The sequence below is a fragment of the Trifolium pratense genome, linkage group LG3, assembly GCF_020283565.1.
Source record: "Trifolium pratense cultivar HEN17-A07 linkage group LG3, ARS_RC_1.1, whole genome shotgun sequence".
NCBI lineage: Eukaryota > Viridiplantae > Streptophyta > Magnoliopsida > Fabales > Fabaceae > Trifolium > Trifolium pratense.
The window spans coordinates 19,546,964-19,570,937 of NC_060061.1; the positions used below are offsets into that span (position 1 = coordinate 19,546,964).

At 33.2% G+C, this 23,974-nt stretch overlaps 3 protein-coding genes, 1 non-coding gene and 1 pseudogene across 6 annotated transcripts; 3 read left to right on the forward strand and 2 right to left on the reverse strand.

Annotated features, from left to right (window-relative positions):
* Window positions 1–4,607: 4,607 nt before the first annotated feature.
* LOC123918632 (serine/threonine-protein kinase BSK5-like) lies at window positions 4,608–8,601 on the forward strand. The gene is made up of 10 exons (XM_045970712.1): window positions 4,608–5,019; window positions 5,198–5,421; window positions 5,556–5,691; window positions 6,306–6,439; window positions 6,530–6,635; window positions 6,974–7,059; window positions 7,188–7,376; window positions 7,632–7,796; window positions 7,978–8,091; window positions 8,232–8,601. The coding sequence occupies exons 1-10, from the start codon at window positions 4,935–4,937 to the stop codon at window positions 8,472–8,474; spliced, it is 1,482 nt and encodes a 493-aa protein (XP_045826668.1). The 5' UTR covers window positions 4,608–4,934; the 3' UTR covers window positions 8,475–8,601.
* Window positions 8,602–9,586: 985 nt separating this feature from the next.
* LOC123918631 (dicarboxylate transporter 1, chloroplastic) lies at window positions 9,587–12,962 on the reverse strand. Its single transcript, XM_045970711.1, has 3 exons — window positions 11,654–12,962; window positions 10,595–10,816; window positions 9,587–10,054 (listed from the first exon to the last, which is right to left on the reverse strand). Exons 1-3 carry the CDS (start codon window positions 12,749–12,751, stop codon window positions 9,692–9,694), a joined length of 1,683 nt encoding a protein of 560 aa, XP_045826667.1. The 5' UTR covers window positions 12,752–12,962; the 3' UTR covers window positions 9,587–9,691.
* A 2,371-nt stretch (window positions 12,963–15,333) lies between these two features.
* On the forward strand, window positions 15,334–15,793 carry LOC123918633 (annotated as a pseudogene).
* Window positions 15,794–18,696: 2,903 nt separating this feature from the next.
* On the reverse strand, window positions 18,697–21,463 carry LOC123918634 (protein LTO1 homolog). Of its 3 annotated transcripts, none has more exons than XM_045970714.1 (2): window positions 21,127–21,463; window positions 18,697–19,408 (listed from the first exon to the last, which is right to left on the reverse strand). In XM_045970714.1, exon 2 carries the CDS (start codon window positions 19,381–19,383, stop codon window positions 18,988–18,990), a length of 396 nt encoding a protein of 131 aa, XP_045826670.1. In that variant the 5' UTR covers window positions 19,384–19,408; window positions 21,127–21,463; the 3' UTR covers window positions 18,697–18,987. The 3 variants fall into 3 exon arrangements, with proteins under 3 accessions (XP_045826670.1, XP_045826672.1, XP_045826671.1); XM_045970716.1 differs by lacking the exon at window positions 21,127–21,463 and adding an exon at window positions 20,287–20,535; XM_045970715.1 differs by lacking the exon at window positions 21,127–21,463 and adding an exon at window positions 20,282–20,534.
* Window positions 21,374–21,455, forward strand: TRNAS-GCU. Its single transcript has one exon. It is a non-coding gene; the product is annotated as a tRNA-Ser (tRNA).
* Window positions 21,464–23,974: the final 2,511 nt, after the last annotated feature.

Sequence of the window (23,974 nt, forward strand, 5' to 3'; positions counted from 1 at the left end):
TCAAAAGTTATATTAAATGATGAAAAATTGAAAATACTCAACCACATTTACATGCAGTTAAAGTTTCCTGCAGTTAAAATCAACACCATTCAATTTTTTTGTTATTGTGGTTGACATAATAAAATAATTAATTGATTAGATGGATCATTAACTGGACAACCTCCAATTTATTTTCCACGGGAGAGGATCTATTATCCGATTTTAGTATCCATTTTCACGCCTTAGCTAGCATGCTCCATAACTCCTCTCCTCTCACATTGTCATTTTTAAGCCAACTCTAATATCATCTTAAATAGATTTTGATTCAATCTCAAAAGTTAGTTTAAAAGATAATAGTGTTCAATCACATTTATACATTACAACACTTATAAACTTTAACGATGCAATATTCCAATAACATCTTCGTGTAAGGTAATAGCACTCTTTTTTTTTTATAAAGGTATTAACCGAACATTTTTTCAATAACATATTCCAATAACTCTTTTTTTAGATTAACATGCACATTTTTTTTAACAACCAAAAATGAGACATATTAACCAAACAAATTGAATTAGAAACAAAAGAAAATATTTAACATGCACATTGTCATTCAGGTTAATGGGCTTGTAAAAGAAAATAAATAGTCTTTCAAGCCCAAGGGTTGAGAAACAAGAGTTTTTTTGCACCCCATCTTTTTCGCGCGCCCCCGCACTTTTGATTTTAGTATTTTACCCCCTCTGAATAGAGAATTCAAAAATTAATGTAATCTATAAATAATTGAATATCAAATAATTTTATTATAATCTGTAACAAACGGACTCTATGCGCAAAACCAGTTATTTAAAAAATTCAATCCAAACATCTTCATCAATCACCAAACATACACAACTAAACATATACATATACAAAGAGAAATTCAAATATATATGGTTCACAACTACCATAGACGGAATTGCTCTGAATGAGGCATGATTAGATAACTCCAGTGGTAGCATTTGGTTCCAAAGGGTTCTAGAACAACGAGACATGTTCTTAGTACGGTGGTTTGCAACAACGAAAGTACCTGTGGAAACTGGTTAACACTCTAATACTCAAGTCTGAAATCAAGGCGGATTGAAAGTAGAGAGTGAATGAATCGTACTTTGGCGCAAACTTGGTTCACGGTTAAATAGGTGAGTCTATTGTAAGCGCCTCTACGATATCCAACAAGGTATGTGGGGAGCCGTTGAGATCAATCTAAAGGTTGATGAGTGTTGGAGGATCGGATTCGTTGTGGTAGGAGCACAGAGTATCCAGTGTGCTATGTAAGTGACTTTGAGTTTACTGTTAAGAGTGACAACGTGTTGGACAAAGTAATAATTGGTCCGTAGCTTATGGGCCTTGGCCCAGTCCGACTCTTAGTTTTTGTTTTTATATAATCATTATCTATTAAATTACTATTTTAATCGTAGAAATAAAGATGACCATTAATGTCTACTTCCAAGAAATGACTTTTGCCATCATTGGCGTTTTAAATATTTTTTATGTTATAAAGATGGTTCGGTAATATTGTGAGAAGGGAAAAGGGCGGCTTTCTGTTCACTTTCCGAAAATAGAAAAAATCTATTCCAATAGAGAACATTATGTCCGCGATCTGAAAATATTTGTAGAACTCGTAAATATATAATATATAATGTGTATGTTTTGTTTCATTTTCAGAGGAAACAAATTTATTCAAAAACTATAAAATGAAATCATGCATGTACTATTAATTTAATGTATTCTATGTTTTTTATCCAAATTTTTACCATTATCAACATGAAGAAGTCTTGACACAAGCATTTATATGGGTTGGATTTAATAGATGAACAAATGTCCCCTTTTCCAATACTCACCCATCTGAGTAGAAGAATTATTTTTCAGAGTGATGTTGGATATTTCCCCAACAGATCCCAAAGAATAGCCCCAGGTGTCTGAGATGAAGTATTAGATAAAAAATCATATCAAAACCGTCAGTCACACAAAACCTTGCAAAGTTTGTTTTCTTACTTGTCATAAGCTTTTTGTGTGTGATACAAAAATCAACATAACAAAATTAGTTCTTAGTGTGAATGAAAAATTGGCCCAGCTGAGTTGGTGCTTAGTTAGACTTAGAGGGATATTTGTGGGCAAGTTAGACTTAGAGGGATATTTGAGGGCAAGTAAGAGCTGTAATGGTAAGACACTTTAATTTGGATATTTTCTCTCCCGACTCCCCGTGTTTCTTTTATACCTCTTAAATTTCTAATTTTATTTTTGAAAAAACTTTGGTTTGTAGAAACCGAAGTTTTTTTTTGCCTTGAAAACAAATTTTGATTTCTAAAAACCGAAATTGATTTTGAATTTGCACTAGAAAAAATGTAATTTCTGCGAACCGAAATTTTTGGAAGGACAAAATTGAAATATTAGGATATAAAAGAATCACGGGATCGGAAGAGAAAACATCTTTAATTTGATGTATTATTATTTCCTGAACCATATAGGGCGTGTCTCCCTAGAGAGGTCCATTATTAGTTTGAAATGTTAAGGAAAAATTATGGACCTTTTCTCATGTCAAGTGTCTGTCCACTCATCAACTATGTGTGATCGTACGTTTGTGACTTTGTAAGCAATATAGCTGGATCAGGATGTAACATGCCAATCTTTCACACTGCCATTTTGTTTCAACTATAAAATATAAGAAAAATATAAGATATGAGTGATCTTAGCCCTTCTGCATTGATCACATTAAAAAACATAATATTGAAAGATAATTTTGTTGAGTTTGAAGTTGAAGTGTGAGTGATTAAGTTTCACGCTGATTATGAATAAGAAAAAATTTGGGTGGGGATACGACGTCTCTCTCTTGTGATTCTGGAATATTTGACTCGATGTTTCTCTCAAGTTTCGTCAGACTTCCCAACAAGTTGTATTAGATCCATGATCCATGATCTCAGGTTTGATTTTTGTGGATGAGAAAACATAGCTAGAAGGGGGAGATTATGGAAAATGTGGTCAATTTTGTATTCAACGAAGATTAGTCATCAACAATGTACCTATTTAAAAAAAAGTTTCTGTTCAAAATAATTGATTATATGTAAAAAGAATATGAAACTTAGAGTTAGTCTAATAGTGTATTTGTGTTATAGGAGATATTTGTGTCACCGTGACTTTTTTTTGTTCGTTGCACGGATGCAGGTACTCTCTATCTTTGAAGTCGGGGGTTGTTTGGTTGGGCTTGTAATTTTTTTTTTGTTCAGATGGAGATAAGATTTAATGTTCATCGAGACAGTTGGAGTAAAATTGTTTTATAGTAATGTGTAAAGTGACCACACTCTACTAGGGATAAATAGCTAACAATATCTTAAACACAATGGGTGACTCTTTGGAGTAACACTAATCGAGAATTATATATCACATCTTTATCAGCTTATACTATGTATTTATGACATTGTTAATAATCAATAGTTGATGAAGACAATTTTAAAAATTGTAAAACTTATTCATTTATTTAAATTTGTTATTTTTCTTAATCAATATAGAAGAAAATAATCTTCTCCGAAACTTATTTTGGAACAAAAGAAGTATTTCTGTTAGATTGAACTTATGCTATTGCACCTTTTATATTTCTTTACTTGTAGTTTATCGTTTTATTGTTTACTGCATATTCTTCCTACGAGATTTTTTTTACGCATCTTATGAGAAATGTTAGTGAGTGTCCTTAGGACATTCTTTAAGGGTATAAAATTGTAAGTTTCGATGAAAATACTCATATTCAATGCATTGAAATATTCAACCTCTTGATTAAATAACTTCTTTATTTTGGAATTCTTAATGAGTACCCTAAGAGCACTCGATAGTAAAATTCTTTCTTTATTACTTTAATGATCAACATTCTTTATATTTATTGTATTGTATATTTTCTTTGTAACTCTTATTTTCACAACGATCAGACATTTTAAAAAATCCTAATATCTTTGTCCTTTTTTAGTTGGTATTAATTATGAGAGTAAATAACCAAAATTGGTCTATATCCAACTTTATAAAGCACTCTCAAATAGGTTTATAACTTCATCAACATTTCAAAAAGATTTCTGACTCTATTAAATTTACTCATATTAGTCCTTTAAAACTAGTATGTTGAAAATAAATAGATAAACTTAAAAACTAAATTGATCGTAAATAGTAAAATATACGGATTTAATTAATACTAAGTTATTAAATATAAAATAATAATTTAGTAGTTTAGTAGAGTCACCGAATCATAAACCTTTGTAAAATACGGGTCTTGTTAACTAGTGCTCTATGGACACGGAGCTAAAAAAAAGAAAGAAAAAAAGAAAAAGTTATCTATTGAAACATTCTAAATTTAGACTTTTCATGTGTTGACTACACAATGCTTCCTCCGTCTCAAAATATAAGAAAAAATGAATCAACAAATTTGATATATTTGGTTCAAAATTTAGACCAAATACATTCACTTTTGTTGATTAATTTTTACTTATATTTTAAGACAAATTTTATTTTTAAGCAAGCACTTATGAAAAACTTTTAAAATTTAAATTCTTAACTAGTGTGCACTATTTAGCATTTTTCTTTAAATATTTATAAAGTGTTAGAAGTGTTTTTATGGAGAGTGGGGTTTAATTTGATGGTTTAGTCCAATTATGATGAGTTGCAAGCTAAGCTAAGTACTATGAGAGAATGATGAATAGAAGTGGCAACTGACACACTATTCATTGGAGCAGCAAGGCAAAACACACACACACACACACATAATTTGAAGGAAAAAAAAAAACCGATTAATCTTTTTCCCACTGACTTTCTCTCTTCCCAAACAAACACCGCCGTATTTCACTTTCTTCTTCCTTTTAGTAACTCACTCTTTTCCAAACAGAAAAAGAAAAACAACACTGTTACAGTGAAAAACAAGCTTCTTTTTCATTGCATTTTCACCAATGGGAGTTCGTTGCTCTAAACTCTCTCTATGCTGGTGGCCTTCTCATATCAAATCAAATCATCAAAACCTCTCTGATAATAATGGTGAGAACTCAGAACTAACAAACTTTGTTTTTTCTTGGAACAGTACAAAAACAACAACAACCCAGTTTTTGCAATATGATAAAGTTTCAGTTTTTAACACAAATTCATTTCTGGGTAACATTCAGATGATTATAAAGTTTTAGTTTTTAACACAAATTCTTTTCTGGGTAACATTCAGATGATGATGGGAACAAGAAACAGAAGGATACTGGTGTTGGTTTTACTGAGTATAGCTTAGATCAACTAAGAGTTGCTACTGAAGGATTTTCATCAGACAACATTGTATCTGAACATGGTGAAAAAGCCCCTAATGTTGTCTACAGAGGTTGTCTTGAAGATGATAGGTTGGTTGCTGTGAAACGTTTCAACAAATCTGCTTGGCCTGATTCTCGACAGTTTCTGGTTTGTTTCTGTTTCTGATTTTCTATTTTCTGTTTTTGGGTTTTCTTTCATTTGCATGTGTTTGGTCAAAGGTTTGTTTTTTGTTTGATTTAATGTTGTCATTGTTGTGTGTGTTTTGTTGGAGTTGATTTTAGGAGGAAGCAAGAACAGTGGGAGAGTTAAGGAGTGAAAGATTAGCTAATTTGGTTGGTTGTTGCTGTGATGGAGAAGAGAGATTGCTTGTTGCTGAGTTCATGCCAAATGAAACTCTCTCTAAACATCTTTTTCATTGTAGGTTTTCCTTTCTAGAGGTGTAGAATTGGTGGTTTTGACATGTTTGGATGTTGTTGAGCAAAATCAATTTTGTCTTTAGAGTTGATTTTAACTGAAGCTTTTGCTGCTACAATTATTTCTACTTTATAGCAGAATCTTGAATTTATTGTTTAACCTGCTTTTACATAAATCACTCTACATTAAAGTCATATTTAGCTCGTTTTATTAAATCGATTCATTCGAAATAAATTTTTGTTGCTCCAAAACCAAACACACCTATTTTACTGCTATTTTTTTGTCAAGGATAAAGCTTTTTTTTTTTTTTTGGGGGTTTTCACCACCAGTGTTTTCACCACCAGTATCCAGCTCACTGGACCGTCTAATCTGGTTCATGGGTCAGTTTTGGCATCAAGTGGTTCAGCCCCCTCCCGATCGCATCAAGTGGTTCAACCGTGATTCTCCCTATCAAGTCCAGCGTCAATCACCACGGGACAAACTAATTTTAATAGTCACGTTTATAGCCAAATTTTAATAAAGTTGTTCCATCAATTTCATTGCCATTTTTGTTGATATAGTTTTTGAAGTCATGATTCTATGTAAACCACTGATTTTGTTATGAACTGCCTTTTTAGGGGATGTCCAACCCATGAAATGGGCAATGAGGCTTAGGGTAGCTTTGTATTTAGCACAAGCCTTGGAATACTGCAATAGCAGAGGAAGGGCATTGTACCATGATCTTAATGCTTATCGAATTTTGTTTGATCAGGTACTTATTATGCTTTTCTAACACAGTTTTGTGCCTCATTTCATTATGTTTCATAAACTATATCTCTTACACGGTATTGATGGATGGCAGGAAGGAAGCCCTAGACTCTCTTGTTTTGGGCTCATGAAAAACAGTAGAGATGGCAGAAGTTATAGCACAAATTTAGCCTTCACTCCTCCTGAGTACTTGAGGACAGGTAGTAAATGATTTGTTTGGATAAACAGCTTAATTAGGTGACTATAGCATAAGCACTTATGCGTAAGCTATTTCTATAACAAAAGATAAAATAAAGTCAAATTGGTTTCATATAAGGTATAAGCTGTTTTCGTAGCCATCTTCAAAAGCTTAGGACTTGTCATGAGCTGTTTCCATACGCTCTCCCAAACAGTCTCACAAATGCTTATGTCAGTAGATAAGCTCAAATAAGCCAATTCAGGCCTTAAAATTAACATTAGTATAGATTTTTTTTGCTAATTCCATACATTGTGATTTATTCAATTTCCTAATTGAGATAACAATTGCTTAATTTGGCAGGAAGAATCACCCCTGAAAGTGTAATTTACAGTTTCGGCACCTTATTGCTTGATCTTTTAAGTGGAAAGCATATCCCACCCAGTCATGTATGCTCCCTCTATCCCATTTCTTATCTTCACTTGATTTTATGCATCCGACCTTCTACCTATTGAATGTTGGTACTTTATGGTAGCATTTTTTGAATTCATATGTATCATAATCCCTTTAAGTGCAGGCACTTGACCTTATACGAGGCAAGAATTTTCAAATGCTGATGGACTCATGTTTGGAAGGTCATTTTTCAAATGATGATGGAACTGAGATAGTGAGATTAGCTTCACGTTGTTTACAATATGAACCTCGTGAGAGACCAAATGCCAAGTCTCTTGTGACTGCTCTGGCTCCTCTTCAGAAAGAAACTTCGGTACGCCAAAATTTACTTTGACCGTGTTTTGGAAAAACAGCTTAATTAGGTGCTTATGTATAAGCTTTTTTTATACTACCAACAAATAAAATTAAGTCAAACTGTTTTCATCTAAGTTATAAGCAGTTCTCATTAGTTCTTCTAAGCAGTCTCAAATAAGTCAATCCAAACAGGCTCGTTGTTGACTTGTATGAAATCCGTTGAAAGTATAGAAATAGATTTTGCATTAACCTTACAGCTGGCGGTATTTAACAGGTACTGTCATATGTTTTAATGGGACTACCTGATAGGAGTCTATCATCAAAAGAAACAGTTTTATTAACACCTTTTGGTGATGCTTGTTCAAGAAGAGATCTCACTGCAATACATGAAATTTTGGAAAAGGTGGGCTACAAGGACGATGAACATGTTGCAAATGAGGTAATTCAATTTTTGTGTGTCTTTCACAAACAATTATACTTTCATTAAGATGCTACCGAAATAGGCTTTTCTTATCTGCGTACACAATTTTAAAATCTGCTCGATGCATATTGTGTCTATCCATCCATCTACAGTTCTACACACAAGTTCATAATTGTTGTATCCTTTCATTTTATCACAGTTGTCCTTTCAAATGTGGACTAATCAAATACAAGATACACTAAATTTCAAGAAGCGCGGTGATTCTGCTTTTCACGCGAGAGACTTCTCTACAGCCATTGACTGCTATACTCAAGTAAGTCAGCTAAACCTTGCCAATATCAAAATCATATGCTCCCCTCCATGCAGACTGATTAGTGGTTATTGGTTAATATGCAACTTCGGTAACATGTTTTGTTAGAGGGAATTCATTCACAATACACTTGTTTTGTGTAGTTCATCGATGGAGGAACCATGGTATCGCCAACCGTGTACGCTAGGCGTTGCCTATGCTACATGATGAATGACATGGTACAAGAAGCACTAGGAGATGCCATGCAAGCTCAATCGATATCTCCTACTTGGCCTACTGCATTCTATCTTCAAGCAGTTGCGCTCTCCAGCCTTGGCATGGACAATGATGCACAAGAAAGTCTCAAAGATGGCACGACACTGGAAACTAGAAACCATAGAAATTGAAACTGTATAGTCTTTTTTATTTTTTTCTCCCTTATTTATCAACCAAAATTTTTAAGCATGGCTATCTACTGTATGTAATGAATCTCTCCTATAGCTTCTCTCCATAACCCCATTTGCTTTAGACTTCTGATTGAATTTTTTGTTTTTTATTTTGTCTGATGCTTTGAATCTCAAATGTTCAAGTTTCTTTTTACTATAAAGATGGGTTTCTTTTTCTTTTTGCTGAAAAAGATGTCATTTTCCTAGCCAGTCATTGTTTCTTGGCTAACTCGTAGTACTAGTACGTTTCTAAACATAAGTTGACTTTCTTCGGTTCTCCCCATTATTTTTTGAAAGTGATGCCACATTTTTATTCTTCCAAAGCTTTTCACACGTGATTTGATTTTGTAGCATTCATTTTTTTTTTTTCAAAATATTACCAGACATTATTATTTAATGACAAGAAATAGAGAAGAAAAAACGGATATGGAAGGGGGAGTGTTTTAACACTTGTTTGCTTATACTCTTCCTGTTGGTAAATTAAAACCATCTAGTTCCTAAAAAATAAGCATATGGAACAAATTTAAAAGCAACAGATATTATAGTAACACAATGAAGAGAGCAGTATATCAGAAACAAATTTTGGTAGAATGACAACATAATTATTCTTAGAGCTGAAGAATCGATTTTATTTTTACAATAAGCTGAAGAATCGATTTAACGACTGGTACATTATCTTTTATGTTAACTAGAGCTGAATTTCACTGCAAACGTTATCCCCCGAACGAGTATATCTAGCAAGAAATAACCAAAATCATAGCATGTCCTGCCTTCCTACTTGAGTTTTTCTACAAACAGTATTGGAAACAAGAACATCCGAAAAAACTTTCTAGCTACAGGGATGCAATATCTTAATTATTTCAGACACACTAGCACTTGTACTGACAATTTTAAGGAAAGAACACATTCTAAATAGAGAATGACAATATATCCTGAGATAACATGATGCCTTTACATCTCATAAATAATAATGTAACTGATATACCAAAGATTAAAAATATGATAAACTGTATCCAGGTTCTCATCTAAATCTACAACAAAAGCTCCCGAAGATTATTTGTAGAAAGTATCAGTTAAAAATTGGCAATTTGCTTCAATTGCTGAGAATAACGATAGTGCGTACATCAATGTATTAAAAAAATCTTAAACTGTGTTGGCAAAATTCTATATCAGGCCCTTTACCACAAGCCAATGGCTTTCCACCAAATAGACCCGAGTCCAAGCCAGATTATAATGTTCACAATACTAATAACAAAGCCATAACCCCACCATTTGGCAAGTGGGACATAGTTGGCACCAAAAAACACTGGAGCTGACCCAATCCCATAATGAGTAAGGCCTCCCATAAGGTTGGAGAGGAAGGACAGCACCATGGCTCCGAAGAATGGTGGAGTCCCCAGAGCAGTAGCAACAGACAAAAATGCAGTAAACATGGCACCAATATGAGCAGCTCCACTTGCAAAGAAGTAATGAGAGTAGAAGTAGAGGAGGACCAGAATACCAAAAGATAGTTGCCATGAGAGACCCAATCCACCAACAATCTGTGTAATAACAAAAATTGAAATTTCATCGTAAAACATGCTGCATAATGCTGCACATCAGTAATATCTTATTGTATGCATGTAACCTATTATTATAATTAAATAGCATTTCTTCAGTGGCGATTGTTGGCACTCATAGGACTTGGAACTCATGATGATAAACTCACAAGTAGTAACAAAGTACCCAAATGAGACAAGATGCATCATGTGTTCCAAGAGAACAGACAACACAAGCATGCTGATCAACCATTACGTACCAGAGGCATGTATGTTTAATAATCATAAACAGCTGGCTAAAAGCTTTTTTGCTTCTGAATATTTCAAAAGATATTCCTGTGGTTGATTTGGTCCAACAACTAGAAGTCTAGAACAATATAGTATGAAATAAATTAAATTAAATATAAAATCACGTATTCACCATTTTACTCGAGATAACAGATCAAATGCAGAATTACTGAAGAACAATTATGAGGAGAGACATGATGTTCAGTTAAATTAATATTAGTCGCCGGAGGTAGAGAGAGGAGACAAGAATAATACCTTGACTACTGTTTGACTGAACCAAGCAATGAGACCATATTTGTTCAAATACCCAGCCATTGCAATGAGGGCAGCAAACCATGTGAGTGTATCCCATGCAACACCTTCAGCTAAGCACTCTTTCCATGTTACAACCCCTGTGATGAGGAGTACCGCTAATCCAAGAATGGCAGAAGTTACAGCATCTACTTTAAGAATCCCTCCAAAAACCCAAAGTCCCACCTGTAAAATTGAGTGAGGTTGGGAATAAGTTACAAAACAAAACGAAGATTCAAAGGCACAAAAGTACCACACTCTCTAATCAAGACACTATAGAAATGCAACTACTAGTAAACAAGGTTTTAAAAAGTAATAAGCAAATCACAACATCAAGGTTTTTTATGTCTCTATGCCCGCATAATCCATATTTAAAAGCAATTTTCCGCAAATATCAAGGATCACAGGGTGACCACAGCTTAAAACCTTGCTACAAAATAATTAGTTTTGCAGACCAATGGGAGGATGCACAACCTAATTTAGCAAACAAACTTAATTATTTATGGCGTGACTAGCCATAAACAATGTCTAGTTCGCTCAGCTAAAAAGAAAAACCACAACATCTGTCATGTGACGGTTCATCAATGCAAATTGACTGCTCAACTCAATAAGCACAAAAGATCCAACAGAACAGTTTAGGAAAAAGAAAAATCATTCTACTATAGACAGTAAACATTTAATTGAAAAAGGATATGACACAGAAAATGCAGCATAAGTTTGGGTTAGGGGTAACTGGCCTGAGGACAAACTTTACATTTAGATTGGCATTTCTTAGAATTTAGGTTGGATAGTCATACTCTACTCTACAAAACCTGCTTGTAATGTGAGGATTATCCACCACTCAAACACATTTTCACGTCTTATCTCATCTTGAACAGCATTTGTCACAAAAGCATAGCATAGTTCCAAATTGCAAATAAATTCCAAGCTAGTGAAGTTATCTACCCTATTTCAAATTTATACTCTACAGTCTACACAGAACACATTATATTATTATATAGATAAATTGTGCAAACTAATTACCGTAAGAAACAGAGTAGCAGTCATAATTTTCTCATTGCCTGTCATAGGCCCCATTTTCTCCAACTTTTCCCTAGCAAGCTTAGGTGCATCAGGACTAGATTTCAAGGTAGGAGGGTATATAACATACAAAATCAACGGCACCAATATCAACGACACCAAACCAGGCACAATAGCAGCTTTAGCCCAATCCAACCAACCAATTGTCTGGTTAATTGAATTCAAAGTAAGCGTAGCACAAAGCGGATTCGCAGCCATTGCAGTCAAAAACATAGCCGACGAAATACAAGACGTCTGAAAACAAGTAAGCATCAACCAAGACCCAAGCTTATCCTCAGTTCCATCACCAACATTACTTCCACAAGCAACACACAATGACTTAACCAATGGAAGAAAAATTCCACCAGCTCTAGCCGAAACCGATGGAATCGCCGGTGCTAATAAAGCTTCACTGAAAACCAAACTATAACCTAACCCTAACGATGAACTACCGAAAAGCGAAACAAATTGATACGCAACACGGTTACCTAATCCAGTTTTGATAAAACCCTTAGCAAAGAAAAATGCGAGACAAATTAACCATGGAATTGGATCACCGAAACCAGAGAATGCAGCAACAAAGGTTAGGGTTTTGGTTAGAACAGAAACTCCTAAACCTAAAATCGCGACGGCACCGAGTGGTAATGGTTGTGTGATGATTCCAACGATCGTTCCTAAGAAAATCGCGAGTAACTGCCACGCTTTTTTTGATACACCTGCCGGAGTGGGAACAAACCAGAGTATAACTCCGGTTGCTATTGATGCTAAGAGTGGTTTTATCGCGGCGCCTTGCCATGGCTGAGCCGGTGCTGGAGCTGGAGCCGGAGCTGGTGTGATGGAAGCTGATGAAGCTTTAACAACGAGAGTGTTGCGTTTTGAATTTGAAGAAATGAGGTTTGAGTGTGGGAGAGGGGAGAAGGTGGAAATGGAAGAGTGGCGGATTGATTTGAGAGGTTTGAGAATGAGAGTGGTGTTGGAATGGAAGTGGCGGAGTTGTGGGGAAGAACGGTGGCGGAGAGATGGGAGGAGAGTGGCGGTGGTGGTGAGAGGAATGGAAGCCATTGGGATCTGGTGTGGTGAGAGTGAAGTTCGGGGGTGTTAATAGAATGCCATGTGGGTTGAGTTTGGAGTGAATTGATTGTGGAACGTTGGATTTGCAATGGACGGTGGAGGTTGTGATTGGAATATGCGGCTTTGTTTTTGGTGAGGAATTGGTGGCTGGTTTTTAAAGCTTTCTGATCCTCGATATTGACAACTTGTCACGTTGATATCTCCGTCACAAAATTACAAACATGGAGTAATAAATAAAGGGTCATGCCGAAACATCTGTTAAGCATATTAAAATAGGAAATAAAAGATAAAGTTAATGTTTATAAGACAATTTTTTACACTATTAATGTATTAAATGCATAAGTTTTAAGATAAAATTTCTTTTTTAATATACTTAATCATTGCCCCGAGGCACTAGCATTTTCCATAAATAAATAGTGTCCTGAGTTTAATTCATTTGTATGTAGGGATCTCGGTTACCTGCAGTAGCAGGTTCACAAAGTTTAACGCAATCGCAGCAATTGATTTTGAATCTAACGGTACAGATCATACATCAATCAAAATTGGTAAAAAAATCTCAGCTGTCCATTTCAAATCGGACGGTCCTGATCTATTACAATGTCTTGCCGTAACAACAAGAAATCCAATGTAGTATGCAAATTTGAATTCAAGCTCTGGTGTTTTCATTTATTCACTCTAAAAACATAAAATTTTAACCACTAGACAACTTCACAAAAAATAATAAATAAATCTTTTATATTATAAGCTTGTATACACAAGCAAATCCTAAACCCTAATTTGTTTTCCCTCCATTTTATGTTGCAATTTTTATTAAAAAATAATACAATTTTATCTTGACTAGGATTCGAATCTGTAAACCTTCAGTGCAAGGCAATATTTCCAACCACTAAGGCAAATATACAAATTGTGATTAAAATTATGTGCAATAATTGATAAGCACCATCAATTTTAAAAGTGTATCATATCAAAATTATTGTTGACTATATTATTCATCACGAAATATTTTTATGTCTTTCCCGATCAATGATTTTTTTTCTCCCGGATCATAAATTTAGAGAATAATTATCATGTGAGATTTGGAAAATTATTATCACGTGTGATTTTGAAAGTTATATATATATATTCTCATACTATAACACCTTCAACAATATTGAAATCTATTAAAAAAAATATATCTTTCACATTTCAATGTCTCATGTAACCTTACTTATATCACTTTTTAAATTATTTATTATGTAGTTTATTAAATTGTAGTTTTTTAAAATTGGAAAAAGAATTTTGTCAAAAAAAAATGGAAAAAAAATTGATATTTTTTATAAATACCCTTTATTTTTACGTTAATGTATCCAAACATAAATCAATTCTGTTTAACTCACATTTAACCAAAATCAAATCTATCAAACCCAATTCTGCTAAATCAATTTTTTTTGCAATACAACCAAACACAACCATAGTCATGTCACTAATCACATTCATTATTTTGATTTTAACATTGCAGATTTAATATTAACCGATGATCAATTGATACAATATGCACTAGCAGATATTGAGATGATGTTACGTAGTTGATGGAAGAGTTTAAAAGATTATCCTCCAATGCCTAGAGCAGACACATCATTAGTTCCTGATATACAAAATAGTTTAATACACGACGAATTGAATTATAACAAACAATCATTAGTTGAGGAACATGTTAGATTGATGTCAACTATGACTTCAGAGCAACGTAAAATATATGACACAATCATACCAAGAGTTAACGAAAACAAACCTGGTGTGTTTTTTCTTTATGGTTATGGCGGTACAGGGAAGACATTTATCTAGAGGGTCATGTCAGCCGCATTACGCTCAAAAGGTGAGATCGGTTTAACAGTTGCCTCAAGTGGGATCGCTGCATTGCTTATACCTGGAGGTAGAACAACACATTCAATGTTTTGGATTCCTCTAAATGTTGACGAGTTTTCAACATGTACCATAGTTCCTAAAAGCTCTGTTTCGAAGCATCAATGATGCACAAACACTGTTTCGAAGCTGTTGATTGAACTTTAAAAAGATATTCTAAAGTCTGTTGATGAAAAAATAAACACATTCCCTTCGGTGGAAAAGATGTTGTTTTTGGCGGAGATTTTAGACAAATTCTACCAATAACACCCAAAGGTACAAGGCCAGAAGTTGTTCATGCTACTATTAATTCTTCGGTTCTTTGGAATTTTTGTGAAGTTTTAACATTGAGTAAAAACATGAGGCTTCTCGGTGGTGCTTCGAGTGCAGACGTTGAACAAAGAAGATTGTTTTCTAAATGGGTTTTGAGTGTTGGCGATGGAGAAATTGGAGATGACAACGACGATGATTTAGAACTTGACATTCCATCATATTTATTGATTCCAAATTCAGGTGATCCTCTTGCTTCTATCGTTGAAAACACATATCCCCAACTTTTACAAAACATGAACGATATAACGTATTTCCAAAATAGAGCTATATTAGCTCCTAAAAATTCAATAGTCGACACAATAAATGATTATATGTTGAATTTAATTCCTGGTGAAGAAAAAACATATTTGAGTTATGATACTCCACTCACACAAAATGTAGACGGTCAAACAGTGGATGATGTTCATACTCCCGAATTTTTGAACACGATTTATACGTCGGGACTTCCAAATCACAAGTTGAGACTTAAAAGTTGGAGTTCGGAGTTCCAGTTATGCTATTAAGGAATTTGAATCAAAAATTAGGATTATGCAATGAAACAAGACTTATTATTACGAGATTGGGAAAACGTGCTATTGAAAGAAAAATTATTTCATGAAGTAATATTGGTGATCAGGTTTTCATACCTAGATTTTCTCTGACACCATCTGACGTGAGAATTCCTTTTAAATTTCAACGAAGACAATTTCCTATAATGATTTCTTTTGCGATGACTATTAATAAGAGTCAGGACAATCTTTAAAGCATGTTGGAATATATCTTCCGTCGCCAGTGTTTTCACATGGTCAGTTATATGTTGCAATTTCAAGAGTTACTTCTAGAAAAGGATTAAAAATATTGATCATCGATGACGACAGTGAAGATACGACTAAGACTTCGAATGTGGTCTATAAGGAAGTCTTCCGTAATATAACATAATTTTCTTTTTATGAATATTTATCCAAAATTATTGTTGAACTATCGTGTAATGTTACTCAACTTTTTTCATACACCTTACATTATTGGAATTATCATATCTTATTTAATCATTATATATCTTACAACTAATCAGATCCGTGCACCGCACGGGTCGATGTTCTAGTAAAAATGAAAGATTGATTGTTTTAGTCTCTGAATCAATGTACGACGGTTTGTCGGTGAAGATAATACAATCAATTTTTTTTAGTCATTTTATAATCTAAATTGATTAACAAAAAAATATATTTAAAAATTAAATTAATTATTTAAAAATAAATCTGAGAATCAAAGTGATTAATAATAGAGAAATATATTTGTTAAGAAGTCTCACATTAATTACTATATGTGTTTATAAAGTAGAAACAAATCTCACCATACAAGTTGATTTTATAAGGATGAGTTAGATCCAACTCTCAATTCTAAGATGATAATAGAGTCTCTCCGCGATTCACTGGACCATCTACTACCGAATTTTCGATCTGATCATCCACCATTTATACTCACACTTTATAATATAGAGATGATCCTCACGATATAAACCGTTTTTTAAGGATGAATTATCTAACTCTCAATTTTAATATATTTAGGTATCCAGCCAAAATAGTTTTAAAAAATAATTGAAAGGGCAAGGAAGCAATCTGGTTGGTCCCCCACAAAGGTTACTTGGCAAGATATTAATGGGTGAGCGTCCGCGTCGGATTGTTCTTTTGTGAAGTGGACATGAACATACATACATGTTGTAATGAGACGTGAATGAATGATTGCATGCCAGCGTTTTGCTGAATCTATTTGAGCAACTTTACTCATTTGCGCATTAAACCACATAATAAAAAAAATCTAGAATTTTATATTTCGAAGGAACAAAAAACCCTTGATCTATTTGAAAGTGCACATATAAACAAGATTTTTTTTTTAAGACTATACATAAGTTAGTTTTATTTTATGGGTCAATAATTAGTTAGTTTGGTGAGAGAAAAATATTTATGCGGCAAAAGTTTAAATAAATTATATTTAAACACGTTCGCAATAAGTTTAGTGGTGATGGTTTGTGTAGTATGTTAGTTTGAAGTTTTGAGTTTGATCCTCAACATCATTATAAACAAAAATAAATAAATAAAATACACTCACAATAAACAAAAAAGATTAAAGAGAAAAAAAAAAGTGACATTAATTGATGTAATTAGTTTCCTTTATTTTTTTAATTTGTGTGTGCACTTAATTTTTTTAGCAACATTCTTGTGCCCATGTAAGATCTTCTCTTGGCAAGATATTATGTGATGTGGTAGTATTAGAACTTTGTTTTTCAAAAATATGATGTTACCGTTTATCTTTTGTTCATATATAATTATCATTGGAGATTGCTTAAAAAAAATTAATACCGTAAGATTCATAACAATAAGTTGGATTGAAATAAAAACTTCAATGGTGATGGTTTTACAAGTGTATGAGCAATATGGGTTGACTTGTCTTCTACTAATAAAACTAATCATATGGTTTTAATTTAAATGCAAATGAGTTTTACATAGATGTCCATAGTTCAAATCAATGTTTTAAAACCCAGATCGGTGATCGACCCGACCAAGACACTGGGTCACTGGTTCACTGGTCGGACCAGTGGGTCACTGGTCAGACCGCATGACTATTGGCCCGGCTTATAATAAAAATTTAAATATATTGATTTCGATTTCATAAAATAAAATTTAATAAAAAACATTTCCTTTGAAACTTGTTTTCAATAAAATTTCATGTATTTAAAAGAAAAAACACGATTATGCTATAATAATATTTTAAATAAATTAAAATATTTTATTGACTAAATTAAAATATTATTATATCATAATTTTGTTAGAACAACATAACAATATATTAGGTTAAAATAAAACGATGAATATATATATGTATGAAAATCAAATTTAAAATAACAAGGAAAAAAATGATCAATGCATTTATTAATACATGTCATGGTTTTTCTTAAATAATATTAAATATAATTCAATGATATAAATTATCACATAAATTCATGTGGCCAAGTGGTTCAAGTCATGTTTTCCTTTGTAAAAGGCTTGGGTTCGATTCCCATGTGCAACATATTTGAAATATTTTTGAAATTAATGTTTATTCTCTCCCCAAAACTGGTTCGGTTCCCGGGCGGGTTTCAACGGTTCCTGGTTCAAACGATGAACCGGCCGGTTCAAGGCGGGTTACCGCGGGTCATTTGCAGAACCGGTTCTGCAGCTTATCCGGACCGCTCATGCTACCGGTCGGACCGGTCAGACCGGCCGGTCCGGTTTTTAAAACTATGGTTCAAATACAATTGCTTTCGCCTCTTGAGAAGTGATATTTGCATTCCCCATCTTGTTGAGGATATAACGCAATATCTACATTACATTTGAGCTCACCAATAACCTGTTTCCGCCGTTGTACTCCCATAAGCTTCACTTCACAGTCATTGTTCTAGTGAAACAAGGCTCTTTCCGAGGTTGATTGGATTCCTTCGCCAAGCTATTGGGTAAATCTGATACTGATAGTGTTGTTAGGGTTCTGTGGGTATCTCGACATGTGGAGGATTTTTCAGAGACAATAGATATACCTTTATTGGTTGTGTATTGTTACATCCTTACGGGCAGGAATCCTCCCCAACGAGGATTTCATGGGAGATTAAACTGTAAACACTTTTCCTGGGAGAGGATCCGCACTGCAGCCTTACATTCTAAGCTAACTACTAACATATAGTTGTATTATTTGAACATCAAAATACAGACACATATGTGAAAGTATATATTTTATCTTCATCGTCTACAACTTACACACATTTTAAAATACGCACAAAAATCAAATGACAATGTATTTGGCATAAAAAAATTGATGTGTAAAAATTGATTTGACAACTTACACACATATGTTATTTATGTACATGAACAATAAAAACTAATTATACCTATGGTGAAGTATCCAATACTGCAACTTACACGTATCAACTATCAAGCTCCATTCATTCTATAACTCAACCTTAATTTAATTTTTTACCTTTGAAATTGTAAAAGGCAAAATCTGGTTCAAAATTGAATGTCTTTGTTCTCACCAGGATAGCCATTATAGTGGAGTTTGACATGCAGTGAAGAACAAAGCATCTTGAACTTGAGTCTCAGGCTATCCATGATCTCTTGCACTTGTGGATCTTCCGGATCCATCAAAGGGTATTTTTGGATTAAGTCCTGCATCTGGGCAATGGCAGTTTTGGCCCGGGAAGAGAAGCAAGTAGGATCAATCTGGATGGCGGATGTCCAAATGTGGATGCAGCCACTGTAGAAGCCGAGTTCCTCACCGACCTCAAAACCAACTTTGAGCCCGACCTGCTTCCCCTCATCCCTGCCTTCAACGAGGCCGTGGCTGTAACCTTCGTCATAGCCTTCCTTCGTATGGGTCTTCTCCAAATTCACCGCGTCATCCATCACCACTCAATACCCAATTCACAACCTGCGAAAGAGAATGGACACTTTACAATTTGACATTTCTCTTTCAAAAAATATAAAGTATTATGGTCGAGAAAACACCGGTTCAAATTGGATTGAACCAGAATTCAATCAAAACCAAACCCAATTTTCTTCAACTCAAACCAAATAGAGGTGCTTTAAAACCAGTCCAAAGAATGATTCTGTTTATATAAAATAAGAGCCAGATAAAAAAACTAGTTCAAGAACCAATTCCAGTTTAAGAACTAATATGCCAGGCTCTAATAACCAAATAAAAAAAGAATCAGTTACCACAAGAAAAAATCGGGGTCATCTACTTCATTACTACATTTAAAAGAAATCAATCGCTACATTTTAAAGCTTAAACAATCAAATATGGTAAGAAAGTAGCATCACATATACAGTAAAAACCATTTTAAAAATTTGTATAAGATATCACAGAATATAAATGCAACTAGGAGTGCAGGAAATATTTTTTCTTATTGCAGAAAGCATCACAGAATATACCATAACTTCATAAGATTTCACAAAACGAATCAGACAACAACACCAACAACCAAGAATTAGGGCCCGTTAAGTGGGGTTATCTACATGGATCACAGAAAGAATCAGAAAAAACAAGAATTAATCTATCACGCTTGCCATAGTAGCATTGACATAGAACCAGAATCAACAAACACTACTAGTTCAGTCAGAATAGTAATGAAAGTGGTAAAGTCCTGCAACGGAGATTGTCCCTAAGTCAAGTTACTAGGTATTTAACACTTCAATAAATCATATAAATTTAGTTAGACACTCTTTTTATTAACACTCTTAATAAATATTAGTATATTTCAAAAATCAACAAACTTTGTTAAAAAAGAAATGAATTCACAACCTAACTCTAACACAATTGATTTTTTGTTGCTCCTTCCCTGTTCCATCAACTCAACAAAACAAAGACATCATTTTGACCGAGTAACAAACCATACCGAAGTTAACTAGATTAGTATAAAGGTCAAACTTGGTTGACTATAAACCTAACCAAAGTTAACTAGATAAGTATAAAGGTTGACCCTTTTTAGATCAATAGAAGAATGGTCAAACTTGGAAATAGTGTGGTTTCGAATAACCCACTTGGGTTGGTCTGGTGGTATTGGCTTGGGACCAGGGAGTGTGCTCCCCCTTAAGGTCTCAGGTTTGATTCTCTCTGGTGCCAATTTGGATGGACTAATTTAGCTTCTTCAAAAAAAAAAAAAATACAAAAAAAAGTGTGGTTTCGAGTAGTCGATTAAACACCCACAAACCGTTGACAAAAAAAAGTGTGGTATTTGTCTTCTTGTTTTCAAAACTTCTACTATCTACTATCTACTTGAACTTGTCTTTCATCTAATGAAACTCTAATTTGCATTTTTAGTACGCATCATAAAGCTAACTTTACAAAATGCTGAAACAATACAGTACCATTTTCATTATTCAACAAGCAAGCATAAACTTAAAAAGATTTTACTTCACAAGAAAAAATAAACTACCAATTACAGCAAGGGTTAAATAAAAGAAACTAACAATTAATATTAGAAAATTCAATTATATTGAATCAAATATCAACAAAAATATAGGAAGCATGTCATTGGTACCATACAATATACCTAGAATTAATCTTTGTAAAGAATTTTACAAATCTAAAAGTAAGACAATGAAATAACATGAAGTGCAAGAAATCAGTGCTTATAAAAAAGGAACCTGAAATTTTAGAGTTGTAGAATTCAGAACCCAGAGTCGTGGTAGCTTCAGCAATGTGATAATCAAATTGAATGAACACTGAAATTGAACAAAAATCGAATGACAAGGAAACGAGAGAATTGGGATTAGGGTTCATAGATTAGGGATTTTGAAGTAAATAGAATAGAGGATACAAATTCGAAATGATTTTAGCAGGGGATAAACGAATATGCTTTTAATGTATTTGGAGCCTTTTGATTTCAACAAAGTCGCTTTGGCCGAGTGGTTAAGGCGTGTGCCTGCTAAGTACATGGGGTTTCCCCGCGAGAGTTCGAATCTCTCAGGCGACGATTAATTTTTTTTATTATGTTCTATTCACAGTCACATCTATGTGTCTACGCTATATATACGTCCATGGAGAACAAGCTCCTGGCAGATGCGCGTGCATCACACACACATTCAAGAATTTTATGTGACTTTCTATAAATACCTCATTTTTCTTTCTAATTCTCAATACTTCATTTTAGAAATTGATCAATTTTACTTTTAATATTATTATGATAAAAATAGGGGTGGATCTGACGTACGTAGTCGGAAGCGGAAAGGAATAACAAACATTAATCCTATGACAAAAAACACAGGTTTGTAAGAGACAAATCTGTCGGATAAAATTTTGGAATGGATTTCAGGAATCCACCAAACTTGATAAAATTCTCTATAATTTTATTGAATAAAAAGTTGTCTCTCAAGGCTACAATAGTTTAGCATAATATAAATAAAAAAATAATAAATCTAGCTAGTAAAAGAAAAATAACAAATCTAACTAAAATAGAGACATTTTATAGGCAGAAGAAATACACTAACTTCATACTTTTTTTTTTGACAAGACACTAAATTCATACGAATTTAATTTTTATGCACCGTCGGTGTAAAGTTATTTTGCAAATGCGTCCAATAATATACCGACACATCATGTATGGTCATTAAAAACACATGATGTGTCACATTCATTAAATGATGTGGCAACGCGTCATTGAATGTAAGTGTAAAAAAAAATTACACCGACGGTGCACAACAATTAAACTCAACTTCATACTTGTATGATTCAAAATTTTGCCAAAAATATTTCTAAGTCATTTTTTTTCCTCTAATGCACAAGAATAATTGATGAAACATTATTCGGTAAAATATCATTGATCGATATGTTTGATATAAATGTGTAATTCATATTATAGTTTTCAAAGTATCTTGAAGTAGATTCACCGGTGATCCATTTTTATTCGGACATAAATTGACAGTGACAAATCAAACATAAAACTTAATATGATACACATGCATTAAAATTCATACGTGTAATCTTCATCATATTAATCTTCATGTTCAATTTTTACAGCAGCCCCAACATAAAACATCTACCAAAAATTTCCTTCAAATTAATTTTCTTTACTATTTTAGTTTATCAATTTTCTTTTAGTTTCTTATATTTCTTTTTTGAGTTTCAGTTATCAATTTATTTATAAATTATGTTGCTAATTTTATTTTATCATTGCACTATACTGAGACACATGCATGTTAGTCATTGCATGTGACCAATATTTTTTTGAAATATTAAAGCAACCCCTTCTCTATCTCATTCACTTGACAATCCAACTCGTCATATCAAATTAAGTTGCGTTAAATTTACTTCATGATAACTATTCGATATTCAATTGTAAATTTCTTGTTGCACTCATTATTTGACATGACAATCATGTTTAGGTATCTTTTAAGTTGAAAATCAAAGCTGTAGTTATAATTACTCTTGGAATTCAACCGTACGTAACATTCATATATTATTCTTATTTTTATCGAAACTTAATTAACATATGCATGTGTTTGTGTGATGTGAAATTCACAAATAATTTAAAAAGAATTAATCCAATTAAGCATCCATTAACCACTGCAGGTGGACATATTTTTGGCTTTTTCTAACATGAACAAGTGGTTCATGTGGTGCACCATGCACAAGTTTCAGATAACGTTATAACGAATACGAATTTTACAAAATCGACCGTTGGATAGAAAGACTATATCACATAGATCATTCATGGAAATTTTTAGAAAAAATGAAAATCATTTGATATGTTATTGAGATCCATCAAAATTAACGGTTTATGAGTTTTATTAAATACCGTTAATTTTGATGGGTCTCAATAACATATCAAATCATTTTCAATTTTTCTAAAAGTTTTCATGGATGATCTATATGATATAATCTTTCAATCCAACGGTCGATTTTGTAAAATTCGTATTCGTTATAACGTTATCTGAAACTTGTGCATGGTGCACCACATGAACCACTTGTTCATGTTAGACTTGGCCCATATTTTTATGGTTAGTTATGCACCATGTTTATTCAACCACAGAAATCCGATTATTGCTTGCTTCATTCTAAAATTCTAAGAGCGGAATCATTATATTTAGCATTATATGATCTTAAATTCTTAATGACATTCAATTTGAATAACGCTACACAAACTTACCACTATAAAAGTGGTACTAAATCTCACCACCATTTAACATATTTTAGTTGTTTTAGTAATCTAATTTTGTTACAAAAAATATAATATAAGTGCTTTAGAAATTTAAGATATATGAATTTGCTTATTAACTTTAGAAAGAAAAAAAAACCTCCACGATGAGAGTTTAATCTTATCAATAAGTTGTTCAAATTTCACCTATTTATTCAAAAAAAGTTCTTTCAGATGACCACATGATTGAATGTCAGATCAAAGTCAAACCTAAATTAATCCTAAATCTCTTAAGGAACTAGGGACCGTAATTCACAAATTTAAAAGACTATCCGAAGGCAAGACACACTCCCAACCTA